Raw genomic sequence first — 15,303 nt, forward strand, 5'->3', positions numbered from 1 at the left:
TCTCACTATGTCTAATGACTACTGAGGTAGCTGATATGCAGTAGCTGGCAGCACACTGCAACTAATATGAAAAACTTATGTTTTTGGGAGTGTCTGGATACTTTTGACCATGTAGTGTACATCCTATGTCCATCCAAATGTTTATTGGAGTAATGCATAAAAATTTGAAGTTCACTGCCCAATAATTTTTCGAGATTTTTGGTAACAATGTCTTGTATTTATATAGGTAGGTAGGTAGGTGTGTGTGTGTGTGTGTGTGTGTGTGTGTGTGTGTGTGTGTGTGTGTGTGTGTGTGTGAGAGAGAGAGAGAGAGAGAGAGAGAGAGAGAGAGAGAGAGAGAGAGAGAAAATATTTGCTCTATATCTGTACAAATGTTTATTAGTGAAGTGAGTGAAATTTGAATTAAGTTGGTCAAGAACTTTAGATTTTTGCTAAAAATACTGCATACGTGCTCTAATAAAAATTTAAACTGACATAGGCAACACATTTTTTTAAACAACAATTTGCAGGTACTCCATTAATACTGAGTGCAAGAAAGAAAATGCTGTGCTGTGAAAATGTGCTGTTTCTTTAAGTTTTTCACAGTAAGTTTTAACTATAATATCAGGGCATTTAAGCCATTAGACAAATGGTTTCTTCCAAATATATTATTCCTCTTTATATACAATTTTAAACAAAATTGTATATACAACAATGTGCTGTTTAGTTTTCTTCCTTGCAGTTGGTTTTAACAGAAAATAGCAAAGTAGTTTTTATAGCTTATGATTAGAATACTACTACAAAATCTGAATCGTCTGAAAAGGTTTTAATGCTACCCATTTGCAGGATTAAAACAATGCACAAGAACTTTTCAAGATTTTTAGTAACAATGACTTGTTTTTATACTGTAGTATTATTGTTGTATACGCATTTACATGTAACTATACTGGGATACATTTTTGCTAGACACCATAGTTTTCGCAAAAGTTGAGCACTGACAAACTGTAAAATTAATGTTTGCATAATTTTTACCTAACAATTTTGTAAATTTTAACAGCATAAAATAAACAATTACAACATTGTACTCATCAGGCCTTCTGACCATGAAACTGCTGTGCTTGTACGGTTTGAGTTTAGATCAAACAGTCAACATAATTAGTTTCAGTGCAACGTTCACAAAAGTCATATTTCTTTCATTACTGTCACGGGCATAGTTAAATTAATAATGTTAATGAAATAGTCGACTATGCTTGTGGTGTAAGAACCCAATCAATAGCGACCAAAAAAAAAGGTTGAATACGGGAATGGTTTGCGCAGTTCAGAAATTCTTGGGCACTGGTAGGAAGGAGTGCCACGAACAACATACTAGAAATCATGATTGATGAGGGATGAGTGTGGGGTTGGAGGTGCATTTGAAGGTCACTTTTATGCATTTTTCTTTAGTAACTCTAAAACTGTGGCCTCCAGAGAAAACGTATCCCACAACAACATTCAACCACATTAAATTTCCTACAAAAAGATCGTGTTCATTTCTTCTGCAGAACTCATAGTTTGTGCATAGAAAGTGAGAAAATATGAAAATTTTGCATGTGGTTTTCGAAGGCCAGACATAACATTGTGGCTGCATAAAATGACATTTGTTGGGGCAACTGAATCAGGCTGTATATTAAATATGTAGCCTAGTATCCAAATATTTATTAGACTATCGTGTAAAAATTAGAAGTAAATAGGACTAGAACTTTTCATGAATTTTGGTAAAAAAGGTAACAACAACTTTTATTTATATAGTAGTATACAATACTTTTTTTTTTTTTTTTTTTTTTTTTTTTTTTTTTCTAGCCAATTTTGGTTGAAAACTTGGACTTCGTTGTGGGACATTGAGTAATATTCCTGCTTCAGCCCCTATAGTATCATGAAAGTTCCCACACGTGGCAGCGCTACATGGAGCCTTCAAAATGGCATCTACGGTATAATGGAGCTGCATTCCAAGCAAACAGCTGTCACCGAGTTTGTTTTGGTGGAAAACCAGAGCATCACAGATATTCACTAGTGTTTGCAGAATGTCTACGGAGACCTAGGAGAGAACAAAAGCATGGTGAATCGTTGGGTGAGGTGCCTGTCATCATCAAAACAAGGTTGAGCAGATCTACCGATCTCTCATGTACTGCCCACCCACACACAGCTGTGACTCCTGTAACATTGTAATATGCGAACACTCCATTCGAGGTGATCAATGGATCACATCTAAATGCCTTATTGCTGAACTGGATGTCTCTGTTGATAGTGCTGACACACTCATCCACCAGTTGGGTTACTCAAAGTTTTGTGCCCACTGGGCTCTTCACTTCCTAACTGAAGACCATAAAAAGCAACAAAGAAGCATCTGTGCGGAATTGCTTGCATGTTACAAGTCTGATTATTATGATTTGTTTCAAACATTGTCACAGGTGATGAAACATGGGTTCATCACTACGAACTGGAAACAAAACGGAAATCCGTGGAGTGACACTACACCACCTCTCCTCCGAAGAAAAAGTTGAAAGCCACACCCACAGCTGGTGAAGTCATGACGACGGTCTTCTGGGACTCTGAAGGGTTATTCTGTTTGTTGTCCTCCTCCATGGTGCAACAATCAATGCTGCAGTGTACTGTGCTACCCTCCAGAAATTCAAGAGATGACTGCAGTGTGTTCACAGTCACAAAAATGTCAATGATTTTTCTTCTTCACTATGACAATGCAAGGCCTCACACAAGTCTTAGCTCCCAGGAGTAGCCCACAAAACTTCACTGGACTATTCTTCCTCATTCACTCTACAGCCACCTTATGACTGCCATCTTTTACACCCAACGAAGGATGCACATTGCAGGAAACAATACATGTATGATGGGGACATTATTCGTGCAGCACGATGTTAGCTCTGATGTCAACTGGTAGAGTGGTACAATGAGGGCATACAGGCCCTCTCAGAAAGGTAGTGTAAGGCCATTGCCCTGAACAGAGATTGTGTTGAAAAATGGTGTTTTGTAGGCAAAAGAGTAGGGGACAGCATGGTGTAAAGGAATACTGAATAAAACCAGCCTGCTTTCAGAGGAAAAATGTGTTGCATTACTTATTGAAAACTCCTTAAATAGATATAGATTATAATGATCCCTAAGCTGCGTATCCAATCATGTGCCTGGTGAGGGTTCTGTTGGAAATTATCTTCAATTTGGAGGAAAAATGTTGCACATATAAAATCAATGTTTTAATGGAGAAAGAACAACGTAATAACCACATCAAGAAATAACACTGCCACTGGTACACAATTTTGGAGAGGTATGTCACAGTGCAAACAAATGCAACACTTGTCAGCAGTGCAAACTGAGACAGCATCAAATTATTCCCATCATCAATAGCCCACCCCGTATCCACTTACATCATCATTAGAGATCTATTGTGAACTAGTTATTAGTGACACCAGTGTCTTTTTTTTGTGCCAATCTATGAAATTAAATGAACTTAGTAGTAGGGACATCATCTTTAACTTGTCAGTTTTCACTCAAATATCCACAGAACAAACAGCTGGCAGTGAAGTCTACTCAACATTTGGTTAGGCAGTTACTGCTTCAACCACACCACAAGTAGCATTCTCACAGGTTATGGTTTCTCACAGTAATGAAAGATGTGCCTGCATCTCACTATTAGCACCATTACATTGCACTCACTATGTAATAAGAAGAATTAATATCTGTCTACTAGCCAATAATTTCTGTATAAATTTCACAAATTAATAATAACAATGATCAGAAATTCATTTTGTTTTCTTCACATTTGGTTTTCACATTTAAAACGAGACTGTTGCACATGGAGCACAGTGCACCTCCCTAATCAATAGGGTAGGAGAGGAAATTGACCAAGTACTGGCTAAGAAATCATTGCATAAATTACATTCTATAATTCAGGGAAATTATGTAAGAATACTTTCAAATTAAGTAAGAATGCTCTGAATTTAACTTTTAAGTGGAGAATTTCAAATTATTTTTGTAAGGTTTCAACATGTAATAAAAGTGGGCTTTACTGACGTTTCGCCAGCACGAGTGGCTGACATTGTCAAAGCTTCACGCTCCATTGCCGGTGGTGAACTGGAGCCGAGCTCGCAGTCGCAGACTATATGTACCTGGCGCACCAATGTCCGAAGGCTTCTCCACGGTCATTTCCGGTGTGGTTCTCCTCTTGCTACCTGCGACAGTCGTTCGCTGCAGTACGGGAAGCCAGGATCCGTTTACCTTAAGGCTTTCTTTTTGGATCTGTTCGCGTGTTTTTGTATTTCTACAGCTTCTCTGAACAAGTGCGTGTGATGGTGCTTCTCTACAGCCAGAACTTCCGTGTTGGCGAATTTTATTACATGGTCAGTCTCACTCAGTGCGTGCTCTGCCATGGCTGATTTCTCCACTTGCCCCAACCTGCAATGTCGCTTATGTTCTTTGACCCTGGTGTTGATCGATCATCCAGTTATTCCGACAAACTTTTCTGCATGTGCATGGTATATGGTATATTCCCAACATTGCAAGTGGGTCCCTTTTCTCCTTTGCCGATCTAAGACACTCTTTGATCTTCCTTGTCGGTTTGAAAATCATCTTTAAGCTGTGTTTGCGCAATATACGGCCGATTCTGTCCGTCACTCTGGGAATGTATGGCAGAAAGGCCATACCCGACATTTCTTTTTCCAATTCCTTACTTCGCCGAGTGTTTGGCTCTGTTACACTTCTAATATAACTTGTGGAGTACCCATTGCTCCTCAGAACACTTTCCAGATGTTGCATTTCGCGTCTGAGCTGCTGCGGCTCACATATTCGTCCTGCTCGCATTACGAGCGTATTAATCATGCCTCTTTTCTGGCTTGGGTGGTGGTTTGATAGTTTGTGCCGGTTCGTGTGTGTCGGTTTTCGAAGACGCTGTGTCCCAGGTGTGCTGGTCACATGGGATGGTGAAAACCTGGGACACAGCGTGTATCGAAAACCGACACGGACCGATACCTGCACAAACTATCAAACCACCACCCGAGCCAGAAAAGAGGCATGATTAATTCGCTCGTAACGCAAGCAGGACGAATATGTGAGCCACAGCACCTCAGATGCGAAATGCAACACCTGGAAAGTTGTTCTGAGGAGCAATAGGTACTCCACAAGTTATATTAGAAGTGTAACAGAGTCAAACACTCGGAAAAGTAAGGAATCAGAAAAAGAAATGTCGGGTACGGCCTTTCTGCCATACATTCCCAGAGTGACAGACAGAATCGGCCGAATATTGTGCAAACACAGCGTAAAGATGATTTTCAAACCGACAAGGAAGATCAAAGAGTGCCTTAGATTGGCAAAGGAGAAAAGGGACCCACTTGCAATGTCGAGAATATACCGTATACCATGCACATGCAGAAAAGTTTATGTCGGAATGACTGGACGATCAATGAACACCGGGATCTAAAAACATAAGCGATATTGCACGTTGGGACAGGTGGAGAAATTGGCCGTGGCAGAGCACACACTGAGTGAGACTGACCATGTAATAAAAATCGCCGACACGGAAGTTCTGGCTGTAGAAATACAAAAACAAGCTAACAGTTTCAAAAAAAAAAAAAAAAAAAGAGGAAAGTCTTAAGGTAAATGGATCCTGGCTTCCCATACTGCAGCGAATGCCCGTCGCAGGTAGCAAGAGGAGAACCGCACCGGAAATCGTGGAGAAGCCCTCGGACGTTGGCGAACCAGGTACATATAGTCTGCGGCTGTGAGCTCGGCTCCAGTTCACCACCAGCAATGGAGGGTGAAGCTCTGACAATGCCAGCCACTCATGCTGGCGAAACGTTAGTAAAATCATTAGATGAACGTTGGCTGAAGAACCCGAGACAGAAGCCAATAGGCAGTTTGTCAACAAGTGGCCACGAAAGTCTTAAGGTTTTTGTAAAAATGGGTTTTATGAGAGAAAAGAGATTTAAATACACGTTCAACCTGTCTCAAAATACTTTCAAAGCTTACTTGGAAAGCACCTAGCCTGAAATGAGTGACTGTGGTACTGGGGAAGGTATAAAGCAGACAGATGCCACATATAGTGACCAAAAGGATCTTGAGAAATAGCTTTTTATTATACCCCAACCTTCATGCAATGAAATTTTTTGTAGCTAGTTGTCTGCCTGTGGAGTCATTTCATTTGAAGTTAGTACACCTACACCTACAGGATTGCTTGCAATAACCACTTCGTTGATTACCACACGCTGTGACATAGTCGCAGATTAAACCAGTGATCCAGGAAGTGTAGAATAAATTTATTTTATTTCCGTCAATGATCTTTGTTTTATAACATGTCCTAAAAAATCCTAATATAATTATGTCATAGTGGCATTTTCATACTGTATTACGATATGTTATAAAACAGATCTCAAGATGGGCAGTGCAAACTAAAAGTAGTAGTTTAAGGACCAAAGTTTTATCATTCATCATTGATGGAAATAAAAGATGTTTATTCTTTGCTCATTATTTGTGTGTGTGTGTGTGTGTGTGTGTGTGTGTGTGTGTGTGTGTGTGTGTGTGTGTGTGTGTGTGAGAGAGAGAGAGAGAGAGAGAGAGAGAGAGAGAGAGAGAGAGAGAGAGAGAGAGAGAGATGGGGGAGGGGCAGCAGGGGGAAGTGGAGGGCAGGGCAAGGGGTGGTGGGGCAGAGCACTACAGCTAAACATATTACAACTTTACTTACAAACTGCAAGCCTTGTGCATGTTGCCCAGGAATAGTAGGAACAAGTATCCCAGTTGCTAAAATTCTCTGCTGCTCCTCAAATAATTGTTGCAACACGTGGTCATTTGGAATAAGTGTCTTCTTTGTTATATAAGACTGGATCTGCATCTGTATTGCTTTCAAATGCTGAACAAAGAAAACAAAAACAACTAATGATGGTTCATTAATATAATTAAATTTCTAAGCAATTCATGTTTGTTTATAGACAGGACAATAGTTTTGTCTAACACAACTGAAATTAATGTGTTTTGATTCCCCCTCTTTTCTTTGTGTTTGACAGCACTCAATAAAACGTAATATATGCATTGAAATGAAAGAAAAGTCCTTCAGGTGCTTTAAAGTGGGTAGTTTTTCCTCAATGGCTGCACAAAAGGAAATTCCAATCCAAGCTGAGAATAGTGTTTTACTACAACTTTCTTATACCTGAGCAGAACATGTGCCGACACGCATTGTGAGTCAATAAAATGTGGACTGTCTAATAATTTAATTAATCAGTGACTCTGTCCTTTCTAGTCTTCTTAGCTAAGCATGTTGAAAACTGCTTGGGTGTGTAATTCACGGTGAACACACTGACAGTGTATTTTATTCAAACAATTCCAAAACATACATTTACCATGGAAGACACTAAGCACGTGTAATGATTAGAATGCCAATATTTCCAAGTTACAAAACATTACAGTCGGCTGCAGTTACATAAATGTAATTGTTGTTATCTAAAGCCACTGCTGACGTTTCATCCTATTTGACAACAAATGTCTGTAGAGTTTGCTTCTCTGTTCCCATTCCTCTCCCACTCTGTTCTCCAACTTAACTTTTCTTCTATATAGGTGACTTTGGTGGGCAAGAGGTGTCAAAAATTAATTTTCCCTCCTTTTCTGCCTCTTGATCCAGTGTTTGGAGCAACTTTCCTTTCTTCACATCCACCACATCTTACATTACATGTTTCCTATATATCTCTTCTTCGTAACACAGGAGGTTTAAAGGTTTGTAAGTACAGAAGCTTGGTCATGCATGCAGGTCACATACAACAAAAATATAAGTGGATCATCATGCCATAAACTCAATTTACAGAGTATATATTCCACACTTTGACGTTACTTTACACTTCCATCCATCAACTCATGAGTTGCAAATGACAGCTCATTGTTGCATGAATGGAGGGGGGGGGGGGGGGGGGGCTGTAACAGCCAGCCAGCCTTGCAAAAGAGGCAAAAGGAGGCAGTGCAACATCACACTCCTCCTAAATGGTCACAACTCTACTAATAGATACAACACATAATGTGACACTCAAAATCCAAAATAATATTTCGAGGGTAAAGTTTCTATACTTCATGATGGTTTTTAATGCTTTCCCCTGCCAACTTTTCAAAAATGTAACTTTTACAGGTCCCATGCAGGCTCTCTTACATACCTCACAATACTAACATCACTATGAGATAGGACATACAATAGAATGAATGAATCTTTCACTTACTACTGGTGCGAATACTGTAATAAAACTTCTTGATAGAACAACACTGTGCACCAGATCAAAATCAGGACTGAAACAAACCCAGACAGTTTTGTTGCTCATGAAAGGCAAAGCTATGAATTTAGGTGCCAGTACGCTGTACGGTTTCTGTCTGTCATGAAGTTTAGTGGTGGAAAATGCCGTAACCATGGCCTACAGTTATTTCTATGGAGAAACCTTTTATTCCAGAGTAGAGGCTGCACTGAAGTGAATTTTTCTGCCAGATTAAGACAGCAGCCTATGCTGAAGAACTTCTGTGGATTTTGAAAAAATAAGAATGTCAAACAGCATACTGCAGGTATCAAGTGGTTGGTGTGCCATTCTTTGAACATGTCAGTTAATGATAAAACAGCCCACGAAAACCAGCACCAAGTACCAGAATAGCACTCAGATAAAATTATTTAATAAAGTTCTTCTCAGTACATGCTGTCTATAATGTTCAAGGTTTACTCAAGAGAAAAAAGGTTACAACAAAAATTCTATACAGAAGTGCTTTACACTATGGTGACAGAAATATCCACAGGGAAAATGTAAATAGTTATATCAAAATGAAGCTGGTAGGCAATGAATTTCAAAGAAAAGAAATTGTAATGAGGAAGAGGGGAAAAAAAACACTCTCTCAACAGCTTTCATATAGCCTTTAAAATATCCATACAAAAAACTGAAAAGTGTTGCAGCTGTTGGATTGCCGCCGCCGCTGCTGCTGCTGCTGCTGCTGCTGCTACTGCTACTGCTACTACTGTTTTAGTCCTGGGTTTTTATATAATTTTTATCACTATCATCATTATGTGTGTATTCCTACTGACAGTGCAACATTTAAGAAATGTGACATAAATCTAAAGAAAAAGTAAAACGTCACAATCGCAGCTGTATGGATAACATAGCATGTAGGCAAGGAGGCCACTTCTTTTTTAATCAAACCATGAGATATACTGTGTTAAAACATGTCATACCACACGCTTCAGGCCTAGTGCTTGAGGACAATACCCCACCCATTACAGAGGTGGAATACCAAAACTGTGGATGCACAGAATTGCACTATGTTGATTTTACTGGGTGCAGCATGTTGACCATTTCTTATAGTCGCACATCCTCTTTAACAACTCAGAAGTCAGGCTGTTAGGGGCATGATATCTGTGTGTGTGTGTGTGTGTGTGTGTGTGTGTGTGTGTGTGTGTGTGTGTGTGTGTGTGAGAGAGAGAGAGAGAGAGAGAGAGAGAGAGAGAGAGAGAGAGAGAGAGGGGGGGGGGGGGGGGGGAGGTAACCTACTCACTTACTTCCACCAATTCACAGATTTTCTTGATAAATGTCGGTTGATGCTATGAATGGTACGAGGGTAATCCCAAAAGTATGGTCTCCTATTTTTTTTATAAGTACATAGACCTGTTTATTTCTAAAATGGTTTCCATCAGTTTACAGCTTGAACATTTAGCTATTTTCAACATAATCACCATTTCTGATGAAGCATTTTTGTAGACGCTGTGGCAATTTTTGTATGCCCATGTAATACTAGCTCGCCGCCATGCTGTTCAGAAAGTTATGAACCTCTTCTTTCACTTCATCGTCAGAGCTGAATCACTTTCCGGCCAAATGTTCCTTTAACTTAGGGAACAGGTGATAGTCACTGGGCGCCAAGTCAGGATTATAGGGTGTGGTGGGTGATTATGTTCCACTGAAACTGTTGCAGGAGAGCAATTGTTTGCCGAGCTATGTGTGGGCGAGCGTTGTCATGGAGAATGTGTATGCCCTTGCTCAACATTCCTTTTCTCCGGTTCTGAAATGCCTGTTTGAGTTTTTTCAGAGTTTCACAGTACCTGTCAGCGTTAATTGTGGTCCCAGCGATTCAGCTCCGACGATGAGGTGTAAGAAGAGGTTCATAACTTTCTCAACAGCATGGTGGCGAGCTGGTATGATATGGGCATACAAAAACTGCCACAGCATCTACAAAAATGCATCGACAGAAATAGCGATTATGTCCAAAAATAGCTAAATGTTCAAGCTGTAAATTGATGTAAACCATTGTAGAAATAAACAGGTCTTATAAAAAACTAGGAGACATTACTTTTTGGGATTACCCTCATATTAGGAACATACTGGGTGCAAATGTTATAGGACACTGTGGGAAATGGAACAAACAGATAGGGAAATTTAAGGTACTTTGCTGCTACTGCTATTATACTCCCCTCCCACCAGTTATGTTAAAAAGAAAGCTGTATCGAAGTATACTGTTCATGGAACAAATCATTACTTACAAGAGGTAGTCAAAATTTTAATTATCACCTCAAAAATAAAAAATTACGTAATTAATCTTCTGTTTGTAGGCACGTCTGCAATCCTGGAACACTGTATGGTGGTGGCTTGTGGACTATCTATGTAGATGAAGATAAGCAGAAATCTCTATTTCACAGTAACATAACATACTGTTAGAGATGACAAAAGAAAATGGTGCAGTCCACTGATAACGCAAAGTATCATGAGGGCGGTAATTCATTAATGGCAACAACTGCAACATTTCTGTTGCTGCCAAAAACTAATTAACACATGATAATCCACATTATCAATGGGTTGCATAAATCTCTCTCTCTCTCTGCCCCCTCTAGCAGAGTGCTACGGTACTGTGGTGCAGTGATTTCAGTATGCACCCTGACTGCAGAAAGCCAGAAAGAAACAACAAATAAATAACATGACTCTTTTAGGTGCTAATACTTTATGACTACCTCTCATATATTGTTCACTGAATGTTGGTTAAAAAGCATGAACAATAACATTAATTTGCAACAGTATACACATATGATGAGTATACTACAAAATGTATACCAAACTGCCATGGTGAATGCCTGTAAAATAACTACACTGTGTAGAATAACCTGTAACGTAACCATCACCACCTAGCAAGAGTTTCATGAATTATCATGGTTATTTGTGCGAAACATGTCCCATTACCATTAGTTGCTAAGAATTTCCTTGCTCAATGACTGTTTACAGAATAAAGTGTGTAATTAGCAAATTTCTTTTTGTGTTTTGTGCCCGAGTTTTTGTGAATTTAATTTTCTTCCAAATAACTATAGCATACCGCGACTCTGAAACCAAAAATAACATGAATTCAGTGTGCAACCGTTTAGGTAAAAATTTTGAACTTGAGTTTGGAGTGAAGGAACTTGGTGCACCCAAACCTGATCCAAACATTAATCAAGAACCAAAACAATGAAAATACACACACACACACACACACACACACACACACACACACACACACACACACACACTCAGAGAGAGAGAGAGAGAGAGAGAGAGAGAGAGAGAGAGAGAGAGAGAGAGAGGGGGGGGGGGGATCTCCGCAATTCGTCACAAGTCTTTCAAATCTGTGCAAACTGGTAGCAGATACATCACAGAAAGACAAGCACAAGACACTACTTGGATGACATGGTTTGCTATGAAAATGTTTGCCTTTAAAATTGTAAGAGTGAACATTCCTTGATGAGCTAAACATATTATTTAATCCCGTATACATCCTATGTAATGACCAAAGTGTTAAATGACAGAAATGCAATCTTATACATGGTTGTACTGACTCAACACTGCCGCTCAACTTCCACACATGGAACTTAAAAGGGAAATAATATTGTTACACTATGAAATCTGTACCACGCGTCACACAGGGGTTTCAGAGCACAAATGAAGATTCAAATACATATATGAGTGAGTATATGTTATCTGTAAAAAGAGTTTAGAGCAGTGCAGGAATTTATGCTTAGTCCGTAATTCATTAATCTCTGTATGTACTCTCATTAAGTTTACAGCTGAATGACAGTTATTCAGTATCAGTGCAAACAAAATGTACACACTCGTGCCAAGGGAAGTATGACAGAGACACCTTTCAATAATCATTACTCACACTTTCCAACACACACACACACACACACACACACACACACACAAAGCTTCTGTGTGTTAAAATCTAATGTTAACACTTGTCATGTGTGCCAATCAATTCCGCTTGACCAACGATCGACTCCAGCAACATCGTTGGTAGGTAACTTGGGGACACATGATGGAGGTTTTCTTAAGCAGCATGCTACAGAGAGAGTTGCTGAATGAGGTGTGAGGTGGTGCGGGAGGCTGTGATGCTGGCAATGCCTTTTTGGCGGTACGGAGTAAGCACAACTTACAGCCACTATGCAAGCAAGGTGCACGAGATGAGATGCCTTGTTTTTGTGAGATGGAGTGTGCGGATGGCCTTGTGAGGTACAGGGCTTTCTGTAGCACCTTTGGATGACAATTAATATGGTGAGGTGGAACACTGAACTGGGGTTGCGGCTCATAAATATTATACAGTGCCTTTGCTGCAGCCATTGAATTTTTGATTTTGTGTTCTGGATATTCCAAGGTTCTAATTGACAGTTTTAATCTCACCTTATAGCCTGGTGAAGTGGTTGAGGGTACATTTTTTTGCTAATATTTGAAATTCAGAAAGAAGCTGTTTTGGCAGTGAGGACATATTTAGCCACCAAGTCTAAATGTGTAAAAATGGATATATGATTGTTCTAATTCCCTATGTTATTGTCCATCGGGCACATTGCAGCCGATCATAAGTGCACTTCAGTTAAGTGTTATTTCACTTCCCTGTTTGTTGTAGAATCCTGATTACACTCTGTGGTTTGGTTCCCATACTTGCATGAGATTGTTTGTAATTGCAAGTGCCCTGGGGCACGTTTGACCAGTCTTGACTACGCGACGGAACAGTGCATTGTCTGGTTGCACTTCTATAATGGTAGTACCCAAATCCCCCAGGATTCTTTGTATTTCTTTAATGTTATTGGAACTACTTGTCAATGATTAGAAGTTTTGATCAATGCCAGTATATAATTATTAGATTGCTATTTGTGTCTTTTGTGAACTGTAAAGTATTACTTAAATGATGGTCTAGGGATGTATTCTGATGATGAAAATTTTGGGTCAATGGATTGAATTTCTGGCAGTAACTTCAAACTACAGACAGAGGTTCCATGAAAGTTGTTTAATGTTACAATGTCTTATGTGGTTTGCTGTACAAGAAGTAAAATGAAACTGTCCTTTTTCTATTAAGGAAGGAGGAAAAGGTCACCACAGGACAATAGTTTTCTTTGATTGTTTTATTGCCTTTTACACTAGTGTTAATATTACTGGGGTTTGGTCCAGTGAGTCACCTTTAAATGAAAGATGTTACTGAGCTGAAGTTTTACTAATATGTGTTTTAAATACCAAGAAATGAAAGTTTTATTGTAATAAAGTTTGTGTTAATAACTCTAATACCTCTAGAGAAGGCCCAGCAGCACTCACCAAAGGAACCCTGTCTCCTAATCAACCTGCTCAAGTGGCCTACAGGTTTTAACAGAATGCCTATTTCACCTTTGACTGCTACAGACGTGTTCTCTGCATTCTGTGCTGAGTGTGGCTTTGTTGTTTCTGTACAGCTCCCCTAACGCTGCTACCTGTGCTGTGAGACAGTGTTCTGGCCACTATGAAATACTTACTGTCTGATTTTAAGAAAACTAGTCAGTGAAAAAGATTGATTTTTGCTCATCTTACAGCCTGATACCTTTGCCCAATAAAGGACTTGATTTCTTTTCAGTGTTTGTCATAATTACTGTGCTGCAGCAAACTAAGTTCAAGCACACTACGAAATTTTAAAGAGTTTGCAGAGGTAAAAACACATGTGCAGATTTTGTGTATGGTTGATTTTAGCTCACACATTGTTGTGTATGAAATGTATATAATATATCAAAATTTTATTTAAGATTGAGAAAAAAATGGTATCTCATTTTGTTCTTGAGATATTGGTTTTTATACCTGGTGGATGGTCACATGCAGCATGCCCCAGTCCATCCTGTGGTCATAAAACTGTCATACTTCATAAACAGTTCAAGATACTGAAATTAGTTTTTTTTTCAAATTATAGCATGGAAAGAGACATGTATATTATATGATAAATGCTTTAAACTTTTATTAGCAAGATAAGGAATTAACTCGTCCACAGCAGTGCGAGGGTTGGCGGATCGGGGCGCATAAATATCTCTGTAGTGCTTGAGGAAAACTCACAGCCTTCACTTAAACATGTCTTCAGGAACAGGGGGAGTGGCAGAGCATTACGAGTTAACTCATCCACAGCAGCAAATGAGCTCAAAAAGAATGTGGTGACTGAGGAGCTGTTTGACTGGAATGTTTGCTTTTGCAAAATCATCCTATAGTTGTTTCCCCACCCCCCTCAACCCCAATTGGTCTTCTCTCATTTTGTTCTTTCGGGTTTATTTAAGCTTGCAACAAATGATTGTTTATGTTAAGCATCAGCAGCATTTTCCTACAGGTGAAGTGTGCTTCAGCAGTTTAAGGTGTTTCTAGACTTCTTTCCTGGCCCAATTTAATAATTACGAATTTGGCAGAATATTGATTGCAACCTTTCATGGTCATTCACACCTGCCCAAGCCCTACTTGACAATGCTTCAGACAGGACTGACAAGGCACTTAGTGCAGAAGTAGAACCAAAAATAACTGTATTTGCATGATAGGGGAAGATTTCCGGCATGGTCAAAATATGATGACAGATTTTGTTTTCCAGTAGCTTTAATGTGGACAATATGAACTTGCAGTTGGTTGTAAGCCTAAACAAACTACACTTATGATCACCAGGGAGGATTTTCATAGGGATTGCTGATCCCTTCTGGTGTTGTGAGGGTCGTAATCGAATTCCATGATGGACCAGCAGCTATACAGTTGCTTGCACAGCTTGGCAATATAGTAAATGACATAGTTTAGGCTCAAACTCTACCGATACCAGACACGACAATAGTTCATAACACCTGCCACCTAAAATTGCCTTCTTAAAGTGTCTGCATTCACTATGTCACCATAGGAACTCCCAAAATTGTATTTCGTAAATCGATTTTCCAATTCCGCTTCTGGTGGGTCATGTAATCACTACAATATCAATTCTGGCAGTGCAGTTCTAGTTGTTGGATTTCAACTTCAAAATCTATTTTTTCTTCCCTGCAAACAAGCAAATGTTTCTGAAACA

General features: G+C 39.4%; 1 protein-coding gene across 1 annotated transcript in view; it reads right to left on the minus strand.

The window, feature by feature from the left end:
* LOC126470744 (mucin-5AC-like) overlaps nucleotides 1-15,303 on the minus strand; it is a 293,641-nt gene that overhangs the window by 86,214 nt on the left and 192,124 nt on the right. The window contains exon 12 of the mRNA XM_050098750.1: nucleotides 6,704-6,868. Coding sequence (XP_049954707.1) covers nucleotides 6,704-6,868 — 165 coding nt within the window. The remainder of the gene's footprint in view (nucleotides 1-6,703; nucleotides 6,869-15,303) is intronic.

Source organism: Schistocerca serialis, chromosome 3 (assembly GCF_023864345.2).
Source record: "Schistocerca serialis cubense isolate TAMUIC-IGC-003099 chromosome 3, iqSchSeri2.2, whole genome shotgun sequence".
NCBI lineage: Eukaryota > Metazoa > Arthropoda > Insecta > Orthoptera > Acrididae > Schistocerca > Schistocerca serialis.